The following is an 18,457-nucleotide window of genomic DNA, read 5'->3' on the forward strand; positions in this document are numbered from 1 at the left end:
AATGACTCCAACCTAAGTGTATGTAAACTTCTGACTTCAACGGTATGTTTTAATAAGATAATATTTGATAACTGACATCCACCAAAATAAAAACTAGACAGTCAGGGAGAATCTAAAATTCCAAAAATGTCATGGCATGGGGTCCCCGTTGATTTTGCTAAAGTTTGAGTCACTCAGATGGCTTATGTGATGTTCTTATGCTATTGCAAAATGTGTAGAATTGCAGGAAATCAGCTTTAAAACTGCAAATGTTTTCTCTCAGTCCCATTAACAAAATGTATAGAATTGCAGGAAACTAGGTTTGAAAGTAACTGTAAAGTGAAAATCCCACTTTTAAAAGTTAATATTCTGTTAACTCATACAAAAATGTTGTTGACTAGTCCTATACTTGTTTTGTGGCCAAAGCATGCATTTGAGAAAAATTACTTCAAAAACCTCACATCAAACTTTTTTTAAAAGTTTGCTATTTCTTCAGAGTATGATGTAATACCCCTTGACATTTAAACCAGTTGCTAGTGACAGCGCTGACATCATCCACATATTCCTATGGAAAACTCCCGATGGCGCGTGAAGGTGGAAGTATTTTAATTTGAAGCGTGCCATATTGCTGAATGGGGCTGAACGGCACCAAAGCATCACTAAGGATCATGGTGAAAGTGTCCGTAACTAGCAAAGTATCATAGCTGATGTAGTCGTTTTCGTCCTGCTTGAGACAGTCAACCCAATGCCGCTAGATGACATCCGTGTGAATACCAAGTGCAAAGAGCGTGCATGAGGGTGCGAGCCTCCTCGAAGCCTGCCCATCCGTGATTGGTCTGTGCCAGCACGTGGCCCTGTAGTCGTCAGAATGATCACTATTTAATAAATTATCTCGGTTTGTAGCAAACTTATAAATAACTCATCATGGTGATCGAATAAACACATATTAGAGCCCAAAACAGCTGTCTAAAAAAATGTTTGGGCCGTTCTGACGATCATAATTACATAGGCTTTCTAGGGCAAACCAGGGCTTTTGGCACCTCAGGTTGTACGCATTTGCTGACCACCGAAGCTCGTGACTTCAAACTCCAGACCAGACACTGGGGGCCTGGTAATCAGCGGTATAGAGGAGGATGAGCTAGCCAATCAGCATTCTACTTGCATTAATATTTTTTTATGACCGGTATAGTCCACACCATTCTGTTGTTGGGATATGCCCACACCATTCCAACACAGAAAAGCTGCTTTTTAACTTAGTTTTCATTCCAAAAAAATTGGAATTATTTCACTCTTATTGTAAGAAATTATAGGTCATATTTCATAGAAATCTGAAAACACTGGGAAGTTACTTTAAAAAAGCAATATTTTGTCTCTAAGGCAAAGAGGAGGGACCCCCCCCCCCACACACACACTAACCATGCCACCGCTGCATACAAAATCCTACGGGAAACACTGTATGCCATTGTGTGTGATTTCATTAGTGCAATTCAGATTTGTTTTATTATGTCTGGTGGTGCTGCAGCAGATGTTGGTCAACTTAGTGTATGTATGTATGTATGTGAGCTTTGTGGGAATATGTGTGTGTGGAGAGGAGGGGTAGGGTGGGCTTATCCAAAACTCCTGCTGTTGCTTTAATCCCCCTGGCGTGTGTGTGTTTACGGGCCCACACACACGCTGAGACAGTACACACACGCAAAACACACAGTATTTAGTATGTCAGTGTGTCAGAGGGTTTTAACCCCCCCCCCCTCCCTTTTCAGTCCAGGCCTACCTGTCAATCATGGAGTAGGAATAGCCAGGCTAAAACCACTTACCCAATACATACCTGATTGTATTCGAGTGTTGGGAGTCAAAGTACGGTTATTTATTTTGGAAGAGTATCTTGTATGGACATTGACTGACCATCATGATCAACAAAGTAAAAGCACATAACATGATGTATTGGTCTTGATCTCTACTGATGAGTGGGCAAGTTCATTTTGCATGGCCCGGTGTCCCCTGTGTGGAGATTTAATTTAAGGATCAATGAAATGGTCTAATCAATCAATCATTTTAGGAGGTGTGGTATTTGGCCAATATGCCACTAGTGCCTGGATACAGCCCTTAGACGTGGTACATTGGCAATATACCGCAAACACCTGAGGTGCCTTACTGCTGTTACAAACTAGTTACCAACGTAATTAGAGCAGTAAAAATACATGTTTTGTCATACCATGGTATAGGGTCCGTTATAAACTGGGTGGTTCGAGCTCTGCATGCTGATTGGCACACAGCCATGGTATATCAGACCGTTTACCACGGGTGTGACAAAACATTTATTTTTACTGCTCTATTTACATTGGTAACTAGTTTAAAATAGCAATAAGGCACCTCGGGGGTTTGTGGTATGGCTAATAAACCACGGCTAAGGGCTGCGTCGTGCGTAAGAACAGCCCTAGCTGTATGTCGTATATTGGCCACATACCACATAATGTACACGAGAAACTCCACTTCTTGGTTGACAGATAAACTTTCCAATAGCAAGGAAGGAGGCGGGACTTCAATATCTTCTCGGAGAGACGTTCGTGGACATCTGCGCTTGGTTGGTCCTGAAAATATGTATCGGCTTCGGGCATCTCAGTACAATCTACCTGCTGCAATCGTTCGTGTCTTCGATTAAAAAAGCCTAGTCGTTATGTAAACACATGTACCGAAGCCATCGACCAGTGATAACGAACAGCTTTAGATACTTATCTTTTAGGCGTATACTGTACCGTAATGGAGAAGGAAAATGTAGCTATCTAGCCAAATTGCTAACACAGAGGACCCAACACCAAACCTTCGTATGGAGATTAAAACGGTTATCATCAATCTAATCTATCAACGGGGGACATTCAACCGTTTTGGGATTTATTCACTCAAGGAGACGGTGTGAATCCACACAACTACAGGTAAATGGTTAGCCAGGTTTGTCAAAATGCTGTTGTGAAAATGAAACCTAGAAGCTAACTTAATGTTACTGTAGCTTTGCAGGCTAAAGGTGGTATCCAAACGTTAGCTGGCTAGGTAGCTCAAACGCTCAGGTGTTGCCACCAAGCTAGCACAGTTTCCAAGCTAGCTAGCTAGAAGTTAGCCACCAGAAATGGCTAACTGGCTTGCAAAATATCTACTCCATTCCGTACCACTGAAGCGAGCTACATTTTTACAGGGGGGCTTTAGCTAGTCATAGACTAGTAACGTTAGTCAATTCATAGTTCGCTAATGTTCCCATAACCGACTCTCACCTAGCCAGTGCTGACAGTAACGTTAATGTCTGTATTATTTTCGGGGCAAAGTTGTTGAATCGGAGTCAACGTCCATACAGCCAACCATGCCTCGCTCGATATGAGTCGAACTCATATTTATTACGCTAACCTGTAACGAGTGTGGTTTAGTGTGTCATCTCGATTCGAGCAAGGCCGGGCCGTCAGAACACATCGGGCTGTGCCGCTGCGTCGACCCCAGTTTTGAAGGTATCTTTTCTCAACCTAGACAAGAGAGTGAGTTCGGGGATGAGTTTTGAGGCCTATACAGAAGAGTGACAGAGTGGAACCGCAGCGATACACACCCAAAAATATTACAGGCGGAATGGGGTTTGTCAAAGAGAATGAGAAAGGGTTCAAATCATAACGCTTTTTTTTTCACTGAACGTGACCGCAAACTAACCTATTCGATCGATTGACGATGCTTCGGCATTACAGATTTAGTATAAAGGTAGAATTGTATATAGCCTAACAGACCATTTTAGATTATCCAACCATTTGTCAGACTACATGAATGATGTCCCCCCCATAATGTCAAATCACATGCTGCACTAAGGCCTATCCCTTGGCAGACGAGACACCAACCTGTAGTTTTGGGTGAGGGTGTTGACTAGCCCTTGCAGCACATGCCTGCATAGCTTGTGTGGTAACACTTGACAGGTGATCCTGTTGAGGACTGAACACATGATTGTCATCTCTGCTTCAGCTATTTAGATGGTGTGTTCCTGCAGGCAGGGTCCACCTTGAAACCTGTGAAGTTTGCAGGATGAAGAGTGGGTGGTGAATAAGATGCAAATGAGCAGTGAGGTCACATTAAGATCCTCCCTGTAAGGGAAGGAAAGATAATTCAGAGAGGGAATATAGAAGGTACATGAATCAAACAAAAGGAGATGATGAGAGGAAGCTATTCAGGAGTATTTGGTTTCCACTAGCAGTCAGATTCCACAGCCACAACATCAAAATTGGCTACACAAATGTGTCTTATTTTAAGGTTGGGGTTAAGCATAATGTTAGCAGTGGGGTTAGGTTTAAAATATAATTTGAAGAAGATAAATTGTAGGAATGGGTGGGGTTTATGACTATGGATATAGAAGCTAATGACTTCCCTACAGCTCTGCCCATGTGTCGAACAAAAGGAAAATGGGACACATCTGATCCTCACCTCCGTTCTGATGAATGGGGACTGAATGATACACTCTCAGGGAGAGACCTCTCTGCCACCTCATCGATCATGATATGCACGCAGAGTCCATGCAGAGTCCATTTTAATGCAAATGTATGCACTCCTCCTCAGCTGTCCCCTGGTCCAGGAGAAGTTGTTAGTGGTGGTGATTTGACTGTATTACGGTAACCAGGTTTTCATCCAACCTTTTTATGCAAGTGAAGTACATGTTGGATAAAACATGTTACTACAGGCCTGATGGGAACAGCAAATTTGTCTGTAAACTTTCCAAATGCCGACCAAAACAAAATATAATTTTGTGTAGGTAAAGTTAATTATGTACGAAATGGCAGTGGAAATGCATTTATGCAGAACTATTCATATATCCATCATATGGAAGTAAATTTGGAGTCACGTGATGATATTTTGTTTGATCCTCCTGCTAGGACTCGGGGAAGAATGCAGTTTATTAGGTTACAGATGAAATGAGTTATGAACTTCACAGGGTGTTGCACGTGATGAGCTTGATGCTCCTTTCCAAACTATCTTTTTTGCTGTCTTATTCTGCTGACTTGATTGATGCTTCACTACCGTTGGAAAAATATCAATAATCTCACTATTTTGTCCATAATAATCTCATGTAGACCAAGTGGTTCCCAAACTTTTTATAGTCACGTACCCCTTCAAACATTTGAACTCCAGCTGCTTACCCCCTCTAGCACCAGGGTCAGCGCCCTCTCTAATGTTTTTTTTTTTGCCATCATTGTAAGCCTGCCACACACACACACACGATACAATACATTCATTAAACATAAGAATGAGTGTGAGGTTTTGTCACTCACAACCCAGATCGAGGGAAGTGACAAAGAGCTCTTATAGGAACAGGGCACAAGTAATAATACAATAATAATAATCAAATCATTTTGGTCTTTATTGGTCCATCTTACATATTAGTTTCTCAAAAATGGTGAATACCTCACCACAGGTTAATGAGAAGGGTGTGCTTGAAAGAATGCACATAACTCTGCATTGTTTGGGTTGTATTGGAGAGAGTCTCCATCTGAAATCATTTCCCACACAGTCTGTGCCTATATTCAGCTTTCATGTTTGTGAGGGCCGAGAATCCACTCTCACAAAGCTACGTGGTTGCAAAGAGAATCAGTATCTTAACAGCACGATTTGCCAAGGCAAGAAACTGAGCCCAGCCCAATCCAGAAATTTGGCAGTGGCTTCTGATTAAATTCAATGTTCACAGAACCGCTTGCCTTGTTGCGATTTCGATGAGGCTCTCTTGTCTTGTAAGTGGACTGGAGGCAGGGCATGAAAGGGATAATGAATCCAGTTGTTTGTTTTGTCCGTTTCGGGAAAGTACCTGTGTAATTGCGCACCCAACTCACTCGGGTGCTTCGTTATATCACATTTGACATGGTCTGTAAGCTTGAGTTCATTTGCACACAACAAAAATCATTAAATGACGGAAAGACCTGTGTGTTGTCCTTGTTAATGCAGACAGAGAAGAGCTCCAACTTCTTAATCATAGCCTCAATTTTTGTCCCGCACATTGAATATACATTGAATACCTCACCCAAATGCATAGCCCCGTTGGAAAATATAAATGGACTGTTTGAAAATGTGAAGGGGAAAATAAAAAAATATTAACCACATTTTTATTTAGCGTACCCCCGACGGCATTGCGCGTACCCCCGACGGCATTGCGCGTACCCCCGACGGCATTGCGCGTACCCCCGACGGCATTGCACATACCCCAGTTTGGGAATACATGGGCTAGAGCGTATGTGACAAAACCACGAGTAGATTGGAAACCCGTTTCACTTGTACTTTTTGTTCAGTACATGAGAATTTGACCAAAAAGTTATTTTAATGTGCACTATGGCTGGTGGGGGAAAATACGCATGTTGTTGCATATTTTTGAATATTCACATCGGTTGCCAATTGGATGGAAACCTAGCTAGTGAAGAGAGTAGCCTGTACCAATGGTCGTGGCCAGCCTGGCGCTACTGTGGCTGATGAGGGAAGGAGGACACACTCATTGTGTTCATGAGTGTACTCAACTGCCTTCTTTATTAGGTCTGTGTGGGATACAATACACATTATACACTCATTCTTTCCACCTAACCTCAGTGTTTTGTTTGTCATCGGTCAACTTTTGTGTCGAGGCCCCCTTTCTACAGCATCCGGGACAGCTGAGGGCAGACCTCTCCATGGAAACCAATTGAAGCCAAGTTCTTTTGGGCAGGGTGGTGATCTCACTCACACCTAAGAAGTGATAGGGGAAGTAATACCTTTCTGAATGTGTTGTAGATGCAGGATAATCTCACCGTAAAATAAATAAATAAATATATTTTTTTAACGAACAGCTGACTGGAGACGAGATGGCCGGGTGGCCGTGCGACTGTCCTTTTCCTGCGGGTCACATGGACTCTTAACAACATGATGAATCTTTGTTGCTCCTTGCTGAAACATGCAAGAGCTGTTGTAGAAAAGGAGTACACGTGTGAAGGCGCAGCAGCACACAGCAATATAACCTACGACAGTGCATGCAGTCAGGAGGAGAGAGGAAAATGTGCGTCCAAAATAATAGACATTTTAATTGTGTTATTATTTGCTATTGGAACAGTTTTACAGAGACTGCGGTCATTTGGCTGGCCAATTACCACCATGCAAAATTCCATCACAGCCCCACTCCAATCATAAGCCTATTCTATTGCAGGAAGGAACTGTAAGGACTTTGGTTTGTCAGTTTGTGTAGATGGTTTTAAGCGCCAGATGTAGTGTGAGTGTCGGTGGTGTTTTCTGAATGAATGAACTTTATTGATCCCCATGGAGGGGGGGGGTCATGTAAATGGTAAGGAATGATGGCTGAAAATGTACAGACGGAGAGAGAGGGAGTTCAATGCCTTTGAGCAATTGGGGCATGTAGCCCAGAGACAGACGCACAGCCGTTGTGCACAAACACATACGCAATTTCCCTTGCGAGGTGACCACACACACCGCCATGGCATCCAGTTACGTTGTTCCCCGTTGAGTGTGACGTAGGTGAGCATGCCCGACGTGGTAGGTGTCCGCTTGTTTTACCCAGCAGCCTACTGAAAAGAAGAGGAAGTGATGATGATCATCAGCTAATCCTCGTGGAGTTTGACTGTGTCAGAATAGGCTCTCTCTCGCTTTCTCCCACTCAGCTGTCATCTGTGTCTGTCTTCAGCGCATGGGATTGTCCCTCCCAGGCTCTTCCCCCAACTCGTGTTGTGTCCTCTCTCCTCAAAAAGCATTGGCGGAGAAGGCCTGAGGGGGCGGTACCTTGGATCTTCTCCCCTCCAATGTGATTTGAGAAAGGTGAGGGAAGACTAATTTGAGGAAAAAATTACCAGATCAAGCAGCTAGTTTGTTGGTTGAGTCGGTGGGAGGTCAATGGTCCAGAAGTCAAGACTTCTGCTGGACAGTGGAAACCAAAGAGGGTGACTAGAGACTTGAACACAGGCCCAGTGAGGATACTACTTGTAAAATGCATCCTTCCTTCCTCCCTTGAAGTTTAATTATGACAGGTTTAACACGATTACGGTAGAAAGATAGACAGGTGTACGCCAAGGTGTGTGTGTATGTGTATATATATATTAGTGAAGACATCAAAACGATTATAATTACACATGGAATCATGTACTAACCAAAAAAAGTGTTCAACAAATCAAAATAATTTTACATTTGAGATTCTTCAAAGTAGCCACCCTTTGCCTTGATAACAGCTTTGCACACTCTTGGTTCAACCAGCTTCATGAGGAATGCTTTTCCAACAGTCAAAGGACTTTCCACATACTGTATGCTGAGTACTTGTTGGCTGCTTTTCCTTCACTTTGAGGTCCAACTCATCCCAAACCATCTCAATTGGGTTGAGGTCGGGTGATTGTGGAGGCCAGGTCATCTGATGCATCACTCCATCACTCTCCTTCTTGGTCAAATAGCCCTTGAGGTGTGTTTGGGATCATTGTCCTGTTGAAAAACAAATGATAGTCCCACTAAGCCCAAACCAGATGGGATGGCGTATCGCTGCAGAATGCTGTGGTAGCCATGCCGGTTAAGTGTGCCTTGAATTCTAAATATCACTGACAGTGTCACCAGCAATGCACCATCACCATGATCTGAAATTTGGGCTCATCATACCAAAGGACAGATTTCCACCGGTCTAATGTCCATTGCTCGTGTTTCTTGGCCCAAACAAGTCTCGTCTTCTTATTGCTGTTCTTTAGTAGTGGTTTCTTTGTAGCAGTTTGACCATGAAGGCCTGATTCACCCAGTCTCCTCTGAACAGTTGTTGTTGAGATATGTCTGTTACTTGAACTCTGTGAATCATTTATTTGGGCTGCAATCTGAGGTGCAGTTAACTCTAATGAACTTATCCACTGCAGCAGAAGTTACTCTGGGTCTTCCTTTTCCTGTTGTGGTCCTCAACCAGTTTCATCATAGGTATTTGCGGAAATTTTCCATATTGACTGACCTTCATGTCTTAAAGTAATACCACCCCTACCTTGTCAACACATGATTGGCTCAAATGCATTAAGTAGGAAGAAATTCCACAAATTAACTTTAACAAGGCACACCTGTTAATTGAAATGCATTTCAGGTGACTACCTCATGAAGCTGGTTGAGAGAACGCCAAGAGTGTGCAAAGGTGTCATCAAGGCAAAGGGTGGCTACTTTGAATAATTTCAGATATCAAATATATTTTGATTTGTTTAATGCTTTTTTTGGTTACTACATGATTCCATATGTGTTATTTCATAGCTCAGATTTTTCCACTATTTTTCTACAATGTAGAAAATAGTAAAAAGAAAGAAAAGCCATGGAATGAGAAGGTGTGTACTAACGTTTGACTGGTACTGTATGTATGTGTGTGTATATATATATATATATGATTACTCTAAGTCCATCTGTGGTCACCTTTTGAGTATCTAATCATCTCTCAGTACCTGGTACCCGCTAGTCCTTTTCAGATGATCACATACCTTTAGGCTGTAGAGGGGGAGGAGACGGATACGTATTGTTGGTCATACGTGAATGGTTGTGATTGCATATCTCCTCGACAACCCTAAAAATGAGGTGGACGCAGGGAGGGCGTAGCACTGCGGTGAGTCATATTGTGTGTCTGTGCTTCTGTTTCCTCCCCACGGCAGTAAGACGTACTCCACTGATTAGGCAATCATCCGCACTGATGTTACACACACACACCGTGAGTGAGTGTGTGTGTGTGTGTGTGTGACCCCGTCCATTTAGCTCTATGTGTAATCTCTATCTCGATCTCAGTACTATGACAGCCTAGGCAGAGACACCCTTTTCCTGGCAAGATTCTACTGCTGCAGGCTAACCATCTATTTTGCATCCCAAATGGCTCCCTATGTAGTGCACTGCTTTTGACCAGGGCCCATAGGGTAGTGCACTTTCTAGGGAATAGGTTTGCCATTTGGGACACAAGCCTATATCAGTATCATGCTGTGTCCCAATACTCTTAGATAGCATCTGTTTCACTCCGATAGCCATTGGTCTGAGTGATACAAGCCAGTCTTCTCTCTTACAAGTAAACCCAGAAGTGTTCCCAACCATGTGAACTGACTAGGAAAAACGCTGGGCCTCTTTTTACATGGCTATAACTAGCTAGCACTGTAGGTTTTCCTTGGTCTGGTCGGGGGGAAACTCCTGGTCTGCCTAGCTACCTCCATTAGGATGAAGGAAAGGAGATGAGGATACTAGGAGGTTGACAAATCTGATTGGGACGTAGCCCAGAGCAGAGGTCTATGTATTTCACACTTTCGATTGGAACTTAGCCCAGAGGAGAAGTTTATATGTTCCAGACATACCAGGGATTGTTCTATTGTTACTATTCTGTCTTTCCCTTTCCCTTATGCTGGAGATGTAGATTCCAGAAGGAAAGGGAGAGAGGGGTCAGTCATAGGTGATAGTCGAAGACTCAAAGTCCAAAATGACCATTTTTGGGTTAGGCCAAGGAGACGGATCGGGGCTGAGGCCTTGCGACAGACCAGCGTCCTGTCTAGGGGGGTGTCCTTATACCTCCAAGCTGCCTCCCACTACAGAGACAGGAGACAGGCCTAGGTACTATCGCCGTTCTGGCTCGGGAAGAGGCTTACTTGGGCTGTGTCCCAAATTACACCCTAGTTCCTTTTATAGTACACTACCTTGGACCAGGGCCCTATAGTAAATGGTGTGGGCCCAGGTCAAAGGTAGTGCAGGAAAAAGCAAGCGGGGTGCCAGTTGGGACGTAGACTTAGAAGAACATGGGAGATCATGTTACAAATCAAATGTTATTGGTCACTTACACGTGTTTAGCAGATGTTATTGCGCGTGTAGCGAAAATGCTTGTGCTCCTCGCTCCGACAGCGCAGTAACATCTAACAATGAATATCTAAACAGTTTCACAACATATACCCAAAATACAGGGAAATCTAAGTAAGGGTTGGATTAAGAATATATACATACCCATGAAAGCGGCATTGGTCTAAGGTGCAGTGGCGTGGTATGGAGTACAGTATATACATATGAGGTGGGTGATGCGATATTTACAAACAATTGAAGTGACTAAGACACCGTGGAATGTGAGACGCTAAATGCGGATCTATTACTAAAGTGGCCAGTGGTTCCTAATCTATGTCTGTAGGCAGCCGCCACTGATGTGCTCCATGCTCTATTAGTGTTTGAATGATTCCGGTCACCGGTCTGACTGTCACCGTCACTTCCAGTCTCTGCATAGCTGAGCCTGATACCTATAGGCATGTCCCCTGTTCCTCAGCTCGTTTAGAACTACATCACCCTAATTACGGACCTGTCCGGCGTAAGAGGCGGGACATGGGAGAAACACTTTTTTAAAAATTTTTTTAAGCGTTGTGCTTTAGAAACATTTTTTTTATTGGACTAGCTCAGCTAGCCCCTCCCTCCCCTGTCTGTCTGTATTTCTTCTGCTTGGTGAAGAGAGGGACCGGTGTTTGAGTTGACTACTTCAACTGTCGAAGGGGAGATGGCGCCTAATTGGTTGAGGAGCGGACAATTCAACCCAATACAATTTTAAAGCACTTTGAGATTGAGGCAAAAGCACTAAGCCACTATATTAAATGCAGATTCCGTTCACGAATCATAATGATAACTTGCTGATGTTTGCACTCTAGTAAAGGCCTTAGGAGTGAAATTCCTGTTTCTGAATGGAGTGGGACCTCAGGTGCTGCCTCTTATCGCTGTCCTCTTATCGCTGTCTTCTTATCGCTGTCTTCTTATCGCTGTCCTCTTATCGCTGTCCTCTTATCGCTGTCCTCTTATCGCTGTCCTCTTATCGCTGTCCTCTTATCGCTGTCCTCTTATCGCTGTCTTCTTATCGCTGTCTTCTTATCGCTGTCCTCTTATCGCTGTCCTCTTATCGCTGTCCTCTTATCGCTGTCCTCTTATCGCTGTCCTCTTATCGCTGTCCTCTTATCGCTGTCTTCTTATCGCTGTCTTCTTATCGCTGTCCTCTTATCGCTGTCCTCTTATCGCTGTCCTCTTATCGCTGTCCTCTTATCGCTGTCTTCTTATCGCTGTCTTCTTATCGCTGTCTTCTTATCGCTGTCTTCTTATCGCTGTCTTCTTATCGCTGTCTTCTTATCGCTGTCCTCTTATCGCTGTCCTCTTATCGCTGTCCTCTTATCGCTGTCCTCTTATCGCTGTCTTCTTATCGCTGTCCTCTTATCGCTGTCCTCTTATCGCTGTCCTCTTATCGCTGTCCTCTTATCGCTGTCCTCTTATCGCTGTCCTCTTATCGCTGTCTTCTTATCGCTGTCCTCTTATCGCTGTATCGCTGTCCTCTTATCTGTCCTCTTATGTCCTCTTATCGCTGTCCTCTTATCGCTGTCCTCTTATCGCTGTCTTCTTATCGCTGTCTTCTTATCGCTGTCTTCTTATCGCTGTCTTCTTATCGCTGTCCTCTTATCGCTGTCCTCTTATCGCTGTCTTCTTATCGCTGTCTTCTTATCGCTGTCCTCTTATCGCTGTCTTCTTATCGCTGTCCTCTTATCGCTGTCTTCTTATCGCTGTATTCTTATCGCTGTCCTCTTATCGCTGTCCTCTTATCGCTGTCCTCTTATCGCTGTCCTCTTATCGCTGTCCTCTTATCGCTGTCCTCTTATCGCTGTCCTCTTATCGCTGTCCTCTTATCGCTGTCTTCTTATCGCTGTCCTCTTATCGCTGTCCTCTTATCGCTGTCTTCTTATCGCTGTCCTCTTATCGCTGTCCTCTTATCGCTGTCCTCTTATCGCTGTCCTCTTATCGCTGTCCTCTTATCGCTGTCCTCTTATCGCTGTCTTCTTATCGCTGTCTTCTTATCGCTGTCTTCTTATCGCTGTCTTCTTATCGCTGTCCTCTTTTTTTGCTGTCTTCTTATCGCTGTCTTCTTATCGCTGTCCTCTTATCGCTGTCTTCTTATCGCTGTCCTCTTATCGCTGTCCTCTTATCGCTGTCTTCTTATCGCTGTCTTCTTATCGCTGTCTTCTTATCGCTGTCTTCTTATCGCTGTCCTCTTTTTTCGCTGTCCTCTTTTATCGCTGTCCTCTCATCGCTGTCCTCTCATCGCTGTCTTCTCATCGCTGTCTTCTCATCGCTGTCTTCTCATCGCTGTCTTCTCATCGCTGTCTTCTCATCGCTGTCTTCTCATCGCTGTCTTCTCATCGCTGTCCTCTCATCGCTGTCCTCTCATCGCTGTCCTCTTATCGCTGTCCTCTTATCGCTGTCCTCTTATCGCTGTCCTCTTATCGCTGTCCTCTTATCGCTGTCCTCTTATCGCTGTCCTCTTTTTTCGCTGTCCTCTTATCGCTGTCTTCTTATCGCTGTCCTCTTATCGCTGTCCTCTTATCGCTGTCCTCTTATCGCTGTCTTCTTATCGCTGTCTTCTTATCGCTGTCTTCTTATCGCTGTCCTCTTTTTTCGCTGTCTTCTTATCGCTGTCCTCTCATCGCTGTCCTCTTATCGCTGTCCTCTCATCGCTGTCCTCTCATCGCTGTCTTCTCATCGCTGTCCTCTCATCGCTGTCTTCTCATCGCTGTCTTCTCATCGCTGTCCTCTCATCGCTGTCCTCTCATCGCTGTCCTCTCATCGCTGTCCTCTCATCGCTCTTCTCATCGCTGTCTTCTCATCGCTGTCTTCTCATCGCTGTCTTCTCATCGCTGTCTTCTCATCGCTGTCTTCTCATCGCTGTCCTCTCATCGCTGTCCTCTCATCGCTGTCCTCTCATCGCTGTCTTCTCATCGCTGTCTTCTCATCGCTGTCTTCTCATCGCTGTCTTCTCATCGCTGTCTTCTCATCGCTGTCTTCTCATCGCTGTCTTCTCATCGCTGTCCTCTCATCGCTGTCCTCTCATCGCTGTCTTCTCACCTCATGTGACGAACAATGGGCCGTGTTCTGGACAATACCTCCTTCGACAGAGGATGTAGGCCTCCTGGGGAAAAACGGCAAAATGAGCCTCGTTATTGTGCAAGTTCAGGTTGTAACCTCGGTCCCGACGAGCGCGCTCTCATTTCGTGCCAACCGTGGCGTCCTTCGCAGGCCCAGACACACAGTCACTCGCATTCACTCAGTCTCACTCGTACGTTCACGGTTCACGGTTCACGCACTCTAGCATTGGTTGTGTCTGGATGGCACATGGGGCCCTGGTTATAGGGCCCAACTCCCATTTTTGAGTTGGCTAATTATGAAAAGCGTCATCTCTCAACACCTTGTCATTCACTGTTTGGAGACGAGGGATAGGACACTTTTATTTGTCTTCTTTTGTTGTTGTTCTCACACTCTTTCAGATGAATCCCTGGAGGGCTAACGGAATATCTGCCAGACCCAATCACACCTTTGTTTTTATGGATTCGTTTTTTAGGAACCAGAATGATTGCTGGCTGAGATAAAAAAAATATATATATATATATATATTGCCCGCAGACACACTCCCGGTTGAAGGACTCACTCGCGCGCGCACACACACACACACACACACACACACAGTGACAACAGCAGATCACTTCCACAGCAGAAGCAAGGTGAACAACCGACGCTTTCCTGCTAGACTAGTTGGTGCTCGACATTGAATGCTGTTTTGTTTACGATGAAGTCCCATACATAGAGTTGGCTGTGGTTCATGATGGAGCTAAAGACGTGTATCTCTCTCCCACGCTTTTCCTCTCCCTCGCTTTCCCCTCTCTCTTATTCCCACCCTCCCCTTTCTCTATCCCATCTATCTCTCCCCACTCTCCTCCCCCCTATAGGAGCTGTGTCCCAGCAGACGTCTAGAGGCCGTGCCAGACGTATCTGACTACAGAGAGGACGATCACCAGTGACACGCCAGTGGGGGTGGAGAGGGAGACAGTGCCTGTTGGAAAACCTGTTGGATCTTTTATTACAGATTATCACACTGCTCTCCTAACTGCCACTCTCCCCCTATACACACACAGACACACACACACACACACACACACTCCTCTAGAAGTAGCCCTAGAGAGTCACATAAACGTCTCGCAGTCACTCAGACACGCCCTCCGAGACCCAGAGTTGCTTCCCAGGGGTCGTAGTGGGAGGGTGTGTCCCCCCCTCTCGGTGCACTCCGCTGGGGGACGGAAGTAGAGGAATGGCCCTGGGGGAATGGGAATGGCTGGCTGGCTGCCTCGCTCAGTGAGACGGCGGCTTATGTAACTAACGGCCCTCCTCATCGTCCTCTCCTTGGCTAGCTAACGCAGCTGGGCCTTGGATGTCCACATGTACTGGGGAGGAGCTCTTCATCAATCTCCACTAGGGAGATCCAGCTTCTAATTTTCAGGCCCTTCCTCTCTGGGTTCAACTTCACATAGTTTTTTTTTTTAATCCTTTTTTTGTTTGTTTTTCTTTAACCATTTTCCTGGAGGATCTTTCAGGGTGTTTCGGATATGTGCCCCCTCATGGACTCCTACAGGTTACAGGGACACACACAATTTGACCTGTGTACACGTCTTCTTCCACCCACACCTGTAGCAGGTGGGATCGACCTCTGAGACCTCCCGCTTGTCTCCCGTTGGCTCAGGGATGCCCCGACCAGGAAGACCAACGTCTGAGCGTCCGCCTACGAGCACATTGGCGTTTTGAAAATGCTGTTTGGACTGAAGGGACAGCCATTTTTATTTAGTGAGGAAACGAGCTGACTTCCAGAGCCACTACAGGACTGCCTGATATTAGTCTCCGCTGATTTTACGCTCTTGTTTTGATGTGGTTTTGTTTTCCCCGTCTCATCTGAGGATTGAGCCAACCAGGGAGCAAAATACACAAGAGACAAGAGTCCCACTTGGACACAATCAAAGACCATTTTGCTCTCCTTTTCTCTCCTCTCTCTCTTTCTCTCTCTCTCAGTTTACACAGTAGACCAGCTACAGTGATACCTTTCTATCGAGGCAGAAAATAAACTGCTATGTTGCGATCTTTTTACGTCTTGACCCGCATCGAATCAAAAAACCTTGCAATCAATCTCTACCTCTCGATCGCTCCATCCGCCTTTTTAAAACATCTGTGTCAGAGCCACATTCATACTCAGTCGGTCACAGACAAGAGTAGCGGACAGACGGAACAGGCTACAGACTGAACCGTACAATCTGCAGACGGAAGCAATCTGTCATCTTCGTCTGGAAGGGGAGAAGGTTATTGGGTCTGAATGTCATTGAACTGAGCCAGAGGTCGTTAAAATATGAAGTTATTGATCCGGGCGTTCATTGAACAGGGAATGTATAGCAGGTCAACCAAAGTGATCTGCCTCATCCTCTGTACCTAACTGACCTTTTGACCCCTCAAAGTTGAGTTGTTGTTGAATTTTTTTTTTCTGAAGGACTAGATGAGAGTGAGCTTGTAATGAATAAAGAGGAAATGTACGTTTTTAAAACAGCTTCACCAAATCATATACATGATGCTTTACTGAGACATCCTACTTCTTCTTTTCTTTAGAAAAAGGAGGGTCCAAGATTTTTCTAAACCCCACCGAAACAATCAAGCCATATCACAGCTCTTTTTTTATTTTTTTATTTTACAATTTTATTTTTGTATCGTACAATCACTAAGCCTTCAATTAAGTTATTTACCTCTCGCACGCGCACATTTCTTGATATTCCTTTTAAAAACGTCAAGATATTCACCCAAATCCACTGTAAGGAACCATTTTTAAAGACTAAAGAGAAGAAACCAAGCAATTGAAAAGAATCAGCCTTAAGATTGACCCACAATTGAGCAGAGCTTGTCGTTGTCGTCCTCCTGTATAAAGCCAGTACTTCAAGCATAGAGCGGCAACGCCTCAATCTTACGAGAACACGTCTTTTTTAAATAGCGGCTCTTGTTTAGCTTCATGTCCTAGTCTACTTTTATGTTGACCTGTGTGTTGAAACAAAAGGCCTTCTAGTGGAGTTTCTTTAAGCCTTTAGCTGTCAGAGTCCAACTCAATCAAACCCCCCCCCATCTATCTCTGTCTTATCTCCCCCCTTTCAAATACCCTCTGTCTTATCTTACCCCCTCCTCTCAGACGAGGCCGAAGGTCAAGTTGAATAGACGCCCGACAACTTTAAGCAAAGGGATAGAGTTGTTTTATGAGCACGCGGTTTAGGGAGGGCTCTTCATCCCCCTCTTTCCGGTGAACATGCAGAGACGGGGGTCTTCTCTCGTCCTGGTCCGATTGAGAAGGGGACTCCTCTACCTCCCTCTCTAACCCCGTCACTCCCTCTCTCTCTCTGTGCCCTTTCTCTTAATCTCTCCCTCCCTCTTTATCTATACTCCATCCCTCTGTCCACACACCCCAGACAAATCCCCCTCCCTCCTCTCCCTCCCTGGGTATTCCCCTCTCCCCCTGTGTGATGCCGGGCAGCAGTAAGAGTGGAGGTGTGGGTGGCCTCCCCTCACCCCCCCACACCGCCTCCCCGTCCCGGCCACTTCGCCCGTCCCGCTACGTGCCCGTGTCGGCGGCGACAGCCTTCCTGGTGGGATCCACCACACTCTTCTTCTGCTTCACGTGAGTACGACCAAACCACACACTCATACACACGTCATACACAGACGCTTAAACGCACAGCGTGTACACGTCCTACACAAGTCTGACGCGCACACACACACACACACACAAGACCGTCTCCTCAAACACACCCACACCTTTACATAAACACTGCTATCACAACACACACCCTCACTTGGTTTGTTCTCTGCCTTTCTAGAAAGACACTCGCATGCACATCAGTCCTCACACACCAGTCCCCTACGGCCTGTAGTGTGACAGTTATTGAGTAGTGCACCATCAGTCAACCCCTGACAATGGGACAGAGCAGAGCAACGTCAGACATAAAGACACGTACTCAACATGCTCCTCAGCTCTCTCTCTCTACTCAACATGCTCCTCAGCTCTCTCTCTCTCTACTCAACATGCTCCTCAGTTCTCTCTTTCTCTTTCTACTCAACATGCTCCTCAGCTCTCTCTCTCTCTACTCAACATGCTCCTCAGCTCTCTCTCTCTCTACTCAACATGCTCCTCAGCTCTCTCTCTCTCTACTCAACATGCTCCTCAGCTCTCTCTCTCTACTCAACATGCTCCTCAACTTGCTCTCTCTCTCTCTACTCAACATGCTCCTCAGCTTGCTCTCTCTCTCTCTACTCGACATGCTCCTCAGCTCTCTCTCTCTACTCGACATGCTCCTCAGCTCTCTCTCTCTACTCAACATGCTCCTCAGCTCTCTCTCTCTCTACTCAACATGCTCCTCAGTTCTCTCTCTCTCTCTCTACTCAACATGCTCCTCAGCTCTCTCTCTCTCTACTCAACATGCTCCTCAGCTCTCTCTCTACTCAACATGCTCCTCAGCTCTCTCTCTCTCTCTCCTCAACTTGCTCTCTCTCTCTCTACTCAGCATGCTCCTCAGCTCTCTCTCTACTCAGCATGCTCCTCAGCTCTCTCTCTCTACTCAACATGCTCCTCAGCTCTCTCTCTCTACTCAACATGCTCCTCAGCTCTCTCTCT

At 45.3% G+C, this 18,457-nt stretch overlaps 1 protein-coding gene across 2 annotated transcripts in view; it reads left to right on the forward strand.

Annotated features, from left to right (window-relative positions):
* Nucleotides 1-2,544: 2,544 nt before the first annotated feature.
* Nucleotides 2,545-18,457, forward strand: part of LOC135506806 (palmitoyltransferase ZDHHC5-A-like) — a 48,684-nt gene continuing 32,771 nt past the window's right edge. The window contains exons 1-2 of one of the 2 annotated variants that reach the window (XM_064926185.1): nt 2,545-2,909; nt 14,718-17,464. In XM_064926185.1, the coding sequence (XP_064782257.1) occupies nt 17,310-17,464 (155 nt within the window). In that variant the 5' untranslated portion in view covers nt 2,545-2,909; nt 14,718-17,309. The remainder of the gene's footprint in view (nt 2,910-14,717; nt 17,465-18,457) is intronic. The other variant, XM_064926186.1, reaches the window with a different exon arrangement.

This window comes from Oncorhynchus masou, chromosome 20, assembly GCF_036934945.1.
Source record: "Oncorhynchus masou masou isolate Uvic2021 chromosome 20, UVic_Omas_1.1, whole genome shotgun sequence".
NCBI lineage: Eukaryota > Metazoa > Chordata > Actinopteri > Salmoniformes > Salmonidae > Oncorhynchus > Oncorhynchus masou.